A 10,554-nucleotide genomic window follows, 5' to 3' on the forward strand; every position below is an offset into this window, starting at 1 on the left:
ATTCTGGCAGTGAAGAGTGTTTGACATGTTTAACTTTATTTAATTGTTGTTAATGTTGTTATTCATGCAACATCAGTTAATGTAAACTTAATGTAAAGTTACATAAAGTTAAAGTTACCAGTGAAGTTTTATCTCATCTTAACCTGCAAACAAAGTCAAGTCAGTATAGCAGCAACACCTAAGATGATGGGGTTTTTTTTCTGGGATTATGGGAGCAGCTGAGTCCTTCCTCCAGCGCTCTAGTCCCAGTAATCCCAGTAGAAAACGTCCTGAAGGAGATTGTGGCTTTTAAACATGGCTGCCGACATGTGAGCATGTGATGAGAAGTTTCTCCAAAGTGTCTGAAAACACCAAATGATTCAGTTTATGTCTGAAGAGTTTCTAACAGACAGATCCGTCCCAAAGCATGTGAAGACAGAGCAAACACTAACGTGAAGATATGAAGCCAGAGGATGTGTTTAAGTGTGTTTAAGTGTGTGTGTGTGTGTGTGTGTGTGTGTGTGTGTGTGTGTGAGAGAGAGAGGGAGAGAGAGCATGTGTTTGTGTTTATGTCTTTGTAAGAATAAGGCTCAGACCGATATCTGGGGCCGATATCGTCCTTTTATTCAAAATCAGATCTGTTCCAGTCTGATATGAAGATATGATTCAGTTTGATTGATTCCATATCGATTGTACAATTGATCAATACTACACTGGTTGTCTATGGGAAGACGTTAACCTGAACTGATTCTAATGAGACATTTTGATTTGATTCCACACAGGTATGCATGAATATGTTTTATTATTATTATTATTATTGTTAAATGTTAGTGTCCCATGATGGTCTAAATGTTTCAGAGGTTTTCCACCCTGACAAGATTAAAGTTCTGGGGGGAAACGCTGAATACTTGGAATTTTTTTTTATATTTTCTGGCATGAAAATGGTCAAATTTAAAGGTTTTGAATGTCAGCACAAAATATCCGCTGTCAGCAGCTTCAATCAAAACATCATAATCTAAATATCGGTATCTGCCTTCATAAAACCATTTCCATCAAGCCCAGTGTGTGTGTGTGTGTGTGCTTCTCTTTCTCACTGTCTCTCTATCCTGTAAATCTCTCTCTCTCTCTCTCCCTCTCTCTCTCTCTCTCGCTCTGTCTGTCTCTCTCTGTCTATCTCTCTCTCTATCTCTCTCTTTCTGTCTCTCTCTCTGTCTGTCTCTCTCTCTCTGTCTGTCTCTCTCTCTCTCTCCCTCTCTCTGTCTCTCTCCATCTCTGTCTCTCTCTCTCTCTCCCTCTCTCTGTCTCTCTCTATCTCTCTCTTTCTATCTCTCTCTCTGTCTCTCTGTATCTCTCCCTCTCTCTGTCTCTCTATCTCTGTCTCTCTCTCTCATCTGTCTCTCTCTCTCTCTGTCTCTCTCTGTCTGTCTGTCTGTCTCTCTCTCTCTGTCTCTCTCTCCATCTGTCTGTCTCTCTCTCTGTCTCTCTCTGTCTGTCTGTCTCTCTCCCTCTCTCTGTCTCTCTCTCTCTGTCTCTCTCCATCTCTCTGTCTCTCTCTCTCCTCTCTCGTCCATCCTGCTACTCCCTCGCTCTCTCCATTCCTCTGTCAGATGGTTCCTCTCTCTGTCAGTCTGTCATCACCGCTTCCTCTCGCCATCTCTCTCTCTCTCTTTCCATCAGTGTTGTTCTCTCTCTCTCTCTCTCTCCCTCGCTCCATCCGTCTGCTAGTTTGTTTGTTTTGTCTGTCTGCGTGTTTGTCTTGTTTCTAGATTTCTCTCTCTCTCTCTCTCTCTCTCTCTCTCTCTCTCTCTCCCCCTCCTCCCTCGTTCGTCTCGTTCTGTCATTCGTCGTTTCGGAGCGACGGTCTGCAGGGATTTGCTCACCCAGACGAAAAGAAGGAACAAGTCATTCATGCGTAGACATTTCTCTCTCTCTCTCTCTCTCTCTCTCTCTCTCTCTCTCTCTCTCTCTCGCGCTTTATATCTCCCGTTCTCTTTGCTTTTCCTCTTCTGTCTCTTTCTCTCTCTCTCTCTCTGTCTTCTTTCTGCTGTCTCTCCATCCGTTTTTTGGAGTGAATGTTGTTGTTGTTGTTGTTGTTGTTGTTGTCGTCTGTGTCGTGGGGGGTTGTGGGGTGTGTGTGTGTTGTCGTAGCGACAGCAAACAAGCCCAGCTGGCTGTCAGAGCGGCTGAGGTCCCGGGCCACACACACACACACACACACACACACACACACACACACACTACAGAAACGCACATACACACTGTCTCTCTTTCTGCAGAAACACACTCATTTTCCACTGTCAGGAAGAAAAGAGAAATTATTTATTGTACTTCAGTTAACCGAAGTTAACTTGTGTTTTGTTCAGTTTAGTTTTAGTTTGGTATCTGCTGACTTTAGTTGTAATTTAAAGGTGCTGTGTGTATCTTTTTAACATCAATAATACATTTTGAGACATTAGTATAATTACCGTAAACAAACCAGACCCTCAGTGGTCAGCCTGTCAGCCTCTATCAGCCTCCACTCTGCATCCTCCATAGTTTCTCCACCTGGTGGATCTGGAGGGAAATCTGCTGGATCACTTTACGGCACAAAACAGGAAGAGGTTCTGTTCTTCCAGAGCAAACGGAGCTAAAGCTGAAAGAGTTTCTGGCAGCAGATGGTGGAAGGAGGGAAAGGAAGATGGAGAAATCACTTCCAACATGTTTATCCTCTTCAGGGAGGGGGGGGGGGGGCAGGAGGCATTTGGGCTGATGGGAAATGTAGTCTTATTGTGGAGAAACCCTAGAACTAACAATACTACTGGAGTGAGATAGAGGAGAACAATCATCTCCAACATGGACTCATTTTTTGTAATTTGAATTTGACAATATATTGATGGTTAAAATGCAACATGTTGCACCTTTTAGGTCATTTGTCTTTTAGTGTCGTTTTAGTTTACAGTAGTTTAGTTGCAGTCAGTTCTAGTTTTGCTGTATATTTGACCAGTGATCAAAACACATGAAGAAGAAAGAATATAAATGCATGTAAAATGGCTTTTTGTTTCAACTATTTGGGCGAGAGAGTCTGTGTTTCTGTCCCAATATTTCCATATGTGTGTGTGTGTGTGTGTGTGTGTGTGTTTGTAACTCAAAGGTTTATATACCTTTATGAAATAGTGACACTGCACTGTCTCTCTCTATCTCTCTGTCTCTCTCTCCGTCTGTCTGTCTCTCTCCATCTGTCTCTCTCTCTCTCTGTCTGTCTGTCTCTCTATTTCTCTCTCTTTCTCTCTCTCTCTCCGTCTGTCTTTCCCTCTCTCTCTGTCTCTCTCTCTCTGTCTGTCCCTCTCTCTCTGTCTCTCTCTGTCTGTCTGTCTCTCTCTCTCTATTTCTCTTTCTCTGACACACTCTCTCTCTCTCATACACACTATCTCTCTCCCTCCCCCTCTCTCTCTCTCTCTCTCTCTCACGCACACAGCGCAGAGACTTTTTTTTAAATCACAGATGTTAGTGAAATTAGCCACTCTTCCATGCACTGCCAGGTGTGTGTGTGTGTGTGTGTGTGTGTGTGTGTGTGTGTGTGGTAGCTGTCATTCCCCCTGCCCCCTGTAGGGGGAGCAGAGTCCTCTGGTCCAGCCTCCACGCTGATGCTGCTGCTCTTTCACTTGTTGTTGTTTATATTACTGATGTTGTTGTTTAGGTTATCGATGTTGTTGTTGTGATTGAAGTTGTTGTGGGTCATGCTGCTGCTTCGTTGATGTTGTTGTTGTTGCTGTAGTTACACAACTGTTGGTTGTTGGCCCACTGCTAACAGAGCTGCTGTCCAAACTGATTTGACCCTCTGACTGCACTTCTGCCCCACGGGGGACTCTGCGTGTGTGTGAGTGTGTGTGTGTCTGAGTGTGTGTGTCTGAGTGTGTGTGTGTGTGTGTGTGTGTGTGTGTGTGTGTGTGTGTGTGTGTGTGTGTGTGTGTGTGTGTGTGAGTTGTGCGCTCTGTATTTCTGGCCTTTTGAGGACTAAATATCCCCACAAGGATGGAAAAATGAGAAAAGGACGAAGTGGAGGGTCTGCTTTAGTGTTTTTCTGTTAGAATCAGAGTGAAAGGTTCAGGAGAGAGAGGAGAGGGGAAAGGTCGTCCAGTTTAACCAGTTTAACCAGTTTAACCAGTTTAACCAGTTTAACCTTTATTTAACCACATACCGAATGTTTTTCAAGGCAGACCCGGACAGGAAAACAGCATCATGACAGAAAACATACAGACAGGCGATAAACAACACCGGACAAAAGCCACATGCAATCTGAGTTACAGAGAATAATAATAATTTTATTTATATAGCACTTGCACGTATACATGCATATGACACGTTAGCAAAAGTTGAAGCACACGACCAAAATAAACAAAACTGACGAAAAATAGAGAGAGATTTTTTATAAAAAGGCTAACTTATAGAAATGAGTTTTCAGAAGCCACTTAAATAGAAGAGAGCAGAGTAACATTTTCTATGTGAAGGCTTTCAGCAGCTGGTAATGTAACTGCTCATAAAACTTGTCAGCAGTGTAATGAAAACAGATAGAAAATGTCATAAAACCTACTAATGTAATGAATTGTTGGATAATATAGTATCATATTAACCAACGATTATTACTTTGAGATGTGTAAAATATTATCAGCTGATGATGTCATAATACTTTTGACTAATTGTGTAATAACATGAGTTCTTACAGTCTTCTTATTTTTACAAGTCATTGCATTACAGGCAATAATATTATTACATCATCAATTAAATCTAATTCACACCGCCTTATGAACTAAGAATTGCATTATCCAACAATTTATTAAATGCAGGTTTTCTTACATATTCAACCAATTTAGAGACATTTTATTACATTTTGACAAGCTATTACATTACTAATACTTAATCATAGGCAGCAGTCCAATATCAGTCAGTTTAATCAGTGACTAAACATATTTAAAACAAGTGTTATTAAGGGTTTTGGGGGTTATTGAGGATATGAAGGGTCAGTGGAGCAGGCAGGGGTTCAGTCTCTTGCTCATGGGCACTTGGGCAGGAGGGCAGATTGAGGGGCGACCTCGCTGACCTCGCACGGGTGTGTGTGTGTGTGTGTGTGTGTGTGTGATAATTGTTGAACAAACACACTGACTGACCTATACTTCCCTTTCTGTCCCCCCCTTCCCCCCCTCCCCCCCCCCACCCGCCGCCGCCTTCATCACATCCAATTACTGTTGACCTGCTTCTCCTCCGCCCCGCTGACTCCCCTAAAATCCCTCTTTCTGCCTCCTTCCACTTCTCCTGCTTCCATCCATTTTCTCCTCCTTTCATCTCCCTCTGTCCCTCCATCCTCCCCCTCCATCTATCCTTCCTCCCTCTTGCGTCTCCCTCCATCTTTTCTTTGCCTCTTTTTTTCCCCATACATCCCTCTGTCCCTCTCTTCCTCTTTCCATTCTTCTCTTCTACTTCCATCCCTCCTTCCCTCTCTGTCTCTGTCTCTATCCCCAAGTCCCTGCTCTGTACCCCCTTGTACCCCTCTGTATCCTCTGTCCATGCCCTCTACCCCTCTGTTACCCCTCTTTACCCCCTCTTTTACTTGTCTTTTACCCCTCTGTACACCTTTGTCCTTCCTCAATACTCCTCTGTACACTTCTGCTCCCGCCCTGTCCCCATTTTGTACCCCTCTGTCCCCATTTTGTACCCCTCTGTCCCATTTTGTACCCCTCTGTCCCCATGTTGTACCCCTCTGTACCCCTCTGTCCCCATGTTGTACCCCTCTGTCCCCATGTTGTACCCCTCTGTCCCCATGTTGTACCCCTCTGTACCCCTCTGTCCCCATGTTGTACCCCTCTGTACCCCTTTGTCCCCATTTTGTACCCCTCTGTACCCTTTTGTCCCCATTTTTTACCCCTCTGTTACCCCCTTTGTACCCCTCTGTCCCCATTTTGTACCCCTCTGTCCCTGCTCTGTACCCCGTTTTAACCCTCTGTTACCCCCCTGAACCCCTCTTTCACCGCTTTGTACCCCTCTATCCCTGTTCTGTACCCTCTTCTCTTACCCCTCTGTCCCTGTTTTGTACTCATTTGTACCCCTCTGCCCCTGCTCTGTACCCCTCTGTCCCCATGTTGTACCCCTCTGTCCCCATGTTGTACCCCTCTGTCCCCATGTTGTACCCCTCTGTACCCCTCTGTCCCCATTTTGTACCCCTCTGTACCCTTCTGTCCTCATTTTGTACCCCTCTGTTACCCCCTTTGCACCCCTCTGTCCCTGTTTTGCACCCCTCTGTCCCTGTTTTGTATCCATTTGTACCCCTCTGTCCCTGCTCTGTACCACTCTGTCCCCATGTTGTACCCATCTGTCTCCATTTTGTACCCCTCTTTCCCCATGTTGTACCCCTCTGTACCCTTCTGTCCTCATTTTGTACCCCTCTGTTACCCCCTTTGTACCCCTCTGTCCCTGTTTTGCACCACTCTGTACTCATTTTGTACCCCTCTGTACCCCTCTGTCCCCATTTTGTACCCCTCTGTCCCTGCTCCGTACCCCGTTTTAACCCTCTGTTACCCCCCTGAACCCCTCTTTCACCGCTCTGTTACCCCTCTATCCCTGTTCTGTACCCTCTTTACTTCTCTTTCCTTGATCTGTACCTGCTCTGTTCCTGCCTCATATCCCTAATAAATTCCTTTGTCCCCCTCTGTCTCAGGCTGGCTCCGCCCACGTGAGAATCCGGCGTGATGCTAATGAGCAGCTGGTCTTGGCCCACGTCACCAACCGGCTGCTGCCGCTGGTTTCCACGCTGACGGTCCAGATCTTTAAAGACGACTGGACCAGACCCTCGCTCGTCAGCGGGCCGCTCTCCTCCTCCTCGGCTCCTCTGGGTCCCGCCGAAGGCTACGCCGCCCTCTCCTCCTCCTCCTCCTTCTCCTCCTCCGTCCCCGCCCACCTGTTGTCCGGAGGAGTAGAGATGGACCCTCTGACCTCCACCCCCTCCAAACCCAGCAGCCCCCCGCCCGAGTTCTCCTTCAACACGCCCGGGAGGAACGTGCAGCCGGTGGTCCTCCCCGCCGCCGCCCACCACGCCCACCGGCCCTACGGCGGCCTGGGACTGGGCTACGGAGCGTCTCCCTACACGGGGATGCTGAGTCAGGGCCTGGCCCGGCCGGGGGGCGGCGGCGGACCGGGTCTGGGCCTGCAGGGCGCGGGGGCCGGAGCCGGGGCCAGGATGGGGTTCGGACTGGTCGTGGGCGCGACCGGGATGCCTTCGTCTCAGAGCTACAGAACTGCCTTAGGAGGGTCGACGGCGCCGCTCCGGTTTGGAACCGGCAACCCTCTGGCTTCCCAGTCGCAGTACAGACAATACCGACCCTGACCGCCACGCCGGGAGGGTCGGGACCAGGACCGGGCCCGGCCAGAACTCTGTCGCAGTACAATTCAAATACTTGAACGAGACGCGAGGTGATCGGTCGGTTCGTCCTGCAGCTCACGTGTAAATCAAGTGTTTCTCAGAAATTCAGTTCCGATATTTGAAAACCTGCTCAAATCTATATTTTCTGTCCGGGTCGGACCGGCGGACACTACAACATTTACTTCCAGTGTGGCTGCACCACAAAAATGTAAGAGAATCCTGTTGATTCTCTGAGGTTTTGGTGCTAAATCTTGTAGTGTAAGCCTCCCCTGACTTTAGAAGGTGCAGAAGTACAAGTGAGAGAGAGAGAGAGAGAGAGAGAGAGAGAGAGAGAGAGAGAATATATTATGGTATTTATTTTGATGATGATGGGACCAAGACGTCCACTTTCCTTGGATTTGCTCTCTTTGTGTTTTTTCTTTTTGTATCAGGATCTTGAGAAGGAGGGAAATACTTTGATATGAGGAACAGACTTTCTGTACTACAGTGGCCTGTCATGACATGTTTGGCGGGTGGTTACCAAGGTTACAAGGGACACCAGGAGTGACAACAAAAGGAGAGATTGTAACATCATCACCTCTTCCTCCCTGACAAAATGTCTCTCATAACTGTTGTTGATTACTCTCTAAACAGACCGACTGAGCAGCAGTTTGCTCTGGGTTTGTAAACCTCAACTTTAAAAATCCATAAATCTCTCATAATATTATAATTTTTGGTTAGATGCTAAGTTTTGTTACATTTAAGGCTGTGATGCACCATGGGCAACTTTTTGGGCAACATGACAGGGCAACATTACTGGAATTAAAGGAAATGAAGTGTAGGCACAGAGCAAAATGTATTTTTACATCCTGAGTGATTTACACTGTAGAATAACCTTCAATTCTTAGATCACCAACAATACAAACAGCCAGTAGTAAGGAGTCAATGGTCAGAGGTCAGAGGTCAGAGGTCACAGCACCCAGACCCAGAATACCCTGTGTCCTTTGAATGATCATGCAAGACAGAAATTGTGCAAAAAAAGGAGAAATAAGAGTTTAGGAAAGAGGTAGAAAGCATTCTTTTTATTTCAAAATAAAAGCCTGTTTGAGCGAGTAGAGGGGAAAGATTTGGGAGAAGGGAGAGGGGATGGATGTATACGGTCGATTTTATTATGACAAGAAATTGCCATCTAATCAGTTGAAGAGTGTTGAGTCAGCTCCTTTGGCAATGTTGCCCTACATTGTTGCCTAAAAAGTTGCCTAGTGTTTTGTGGCCCTGGACTCAGACCAACGAGGTTCTTGCTGCCTGTAATTCATCAGTCAGTCTTTCATATTAAGAATGATTTCTTCCTTACAAATTGTTGATATTTTATAAGCAAAGGTCCTTGGTTTGATAATGAACTCTGTTGTATTCCATAATGAGTTGTTTGGTTTATTGCCGGCAATCATTTTCTAAGAGTCAATTAAGTGTTTTCTTTTTTCTTTTTTTCAAATCTGATTTTTGGGATAAAGCGACACAGTCTTCTGCTCTTTAAACTTGTTTGTGAAAACAAACCTTAAGTTTCACCGTTCAGTCTGCAGAGCTGCTGCTGAGGACCTGAACATGAACCTGAACTGAGACAAAACCATTACATCAAACTGGCTTTCCAACACTGAGAGAGAAGGATGCTTTTATACCATGTCAGTTTGGAAAAGTTTGATTTCCACCACCGGGAACACTTTACAATAAGGGTACATTAATTAAGGGTTAGTTAATGCTTAATAAGCATTAACTAACCCTTAATTAACAGTTAACTAATGTGTCTGGTAATTATTTACTAATGGTGTTCATGTTAACTAAGGTATTAATTTATACATTATTTCATAGTCATCTTTATAAACTATTAAATAATGTATAAATTAATACCTTAGTTAACATTAACACCATTAGTAAATTACACATTAGTTAACTGTTAATTAAGGGTTAGTTAATGCTTATTAAGCATTAACTAACCCTTAACTTAGTGACCCTTATTGTGAAGTGTTACCCCACCATTTGAAAAACAAGTGACACCTACTCTTAAAAAATGACTGACAGCACAAATTTAAAACTATTAAAACTAAATCATAAAGGATCCATGCTCCTCTACGGACTGAATCCTTTATATTTTTTAGAGATATTGAACCATAAATTTCAGGTAATCATGTTTTTTCCCCTGTGTCCTCAGTGACAGTTCTGCAGAAATAATTTGCTGATCGTCTACAAATCCCCTCCTCTCCTCGTTTGTTTTGTGAGTTTTCAGAGAAACCTTGTATCTCCTCCAGTCCGCTCTGTAGGACTGGAGGAAGTCCGGCTGACACCAGATCTGTTTTAGTACCGCAGAGATTTTGCATTTCCACACGACTTCCTCAGAAAACATTGTTTTAAACCGATGTACTGATGGTTACGATATTAATGGTGAGGATCATTCCATATACTCTACTGGGGGGCGAGACTGGGATGTTAATGGGAAGAGTGGGGGGGTGAGGTTTCATCTGGGTGTCAAAATACAACAGTTCCTTTCTGTTCTGTTCTGTTCTCTGTTCTCTTTGTTGGATTTAAAGCGTCAGATTCAAAGTGTTGGATTGTCACATGAGAGCTCAGCTTCCTTCTTGTTTTTGGGCGTAAATCAACTGAACAAATGTTTTAACGCCGTAAATAATTCAATAATTCACACTGTGCTTTCCTTCAGCAGAGAGCCGGATCAGGAAAGTCTCCTTGTTGGATTTGTCGTATCGAGAACAGTTGTTGTATCAGAAAATTCCCATGATGCCCTGATGAGACATATTACATGTATGTTTATTTAAAAGGAATGACTGGGATTTGGTTATTAAAAAAAAATAACTTCCACTTCCTCTCCATCATTTTCTCATTATTTGTTTTTCTGTCGTTCTTGTCAATCACGCACCTGCGTTGTCAAGGTAACTGGCTTATTGATGTAGTTATTAGGCCACATCCACACGTTTTAGTTTTAAAACGCATAACTTTTACTACGTTTACGCCTGGTGTCCACACTACTCCGGCGTATTCTGACCCCTAAAACGGAGACTTTTGAAAACGCTGCTGACCCCGTTTTAGTTCGAAAACTCCGGGATCGCGTTTTAGTCCGGACGGGCGGAAACGGAGGCTTTTGAAAACGCTGCTGACCCCGTTTTAGTTCGAAAACTCCGGGATCGCGTTTTAGTCCG

The 10,554-nt window shown here is 44.7% G+C and overlaps 1 protein-coding gene across 2 annotated transcripts in view; it reads left to right on the forward strand.

The window, feature by feature from the left end:
- LOC139639581 (zinc transporter 6-like) overlaps window positions 1-9,179 on the forward strand; it is a 35,938-nt gene extending 26,759 nt beyond the window's left edge. The window contains exons 7-8 of one of the 2 annotated variants that reach the window (XM_071513707.1): window positions 6,668-7,162; window positions 7,235-9,179. In XM_071513707.1, coding sequence (XP_071369808.1) covers window positions 6,668-7,162; window positions 7,235-7,333 — 594 coding nt within the window. In that variant the 3' untranslated portion in view covers window positions 7,334-9,179. Of the gene's footprint in view, window positions 1-6,667 lie in introns of both variants that reach the window. The other variant, XM_071513706.1, reaches the window with a different exon arrangement.
- Window positions 9,180-10,554: the final 1,375 nt, after the last annotated feature.

The sequence above is a fragment of the Centroberyx affinis genome, unplaced genomic scaffold (assembly GCF_046629955.1).
Source record: "Centroberyx affinis isolate AG114_WGS23_722 - 3 ecotype Tasmania unplaced genomic scaffold, CSIRO-AGI_Caff_v1 ptg007434l_1, whole genome shotgun sequence".
NCBI lineage: Eukaryota > Metazoa > Chordata > Actinopteri > Beryciformes > Berycidae > Centroberyx > Centroberyx affinis.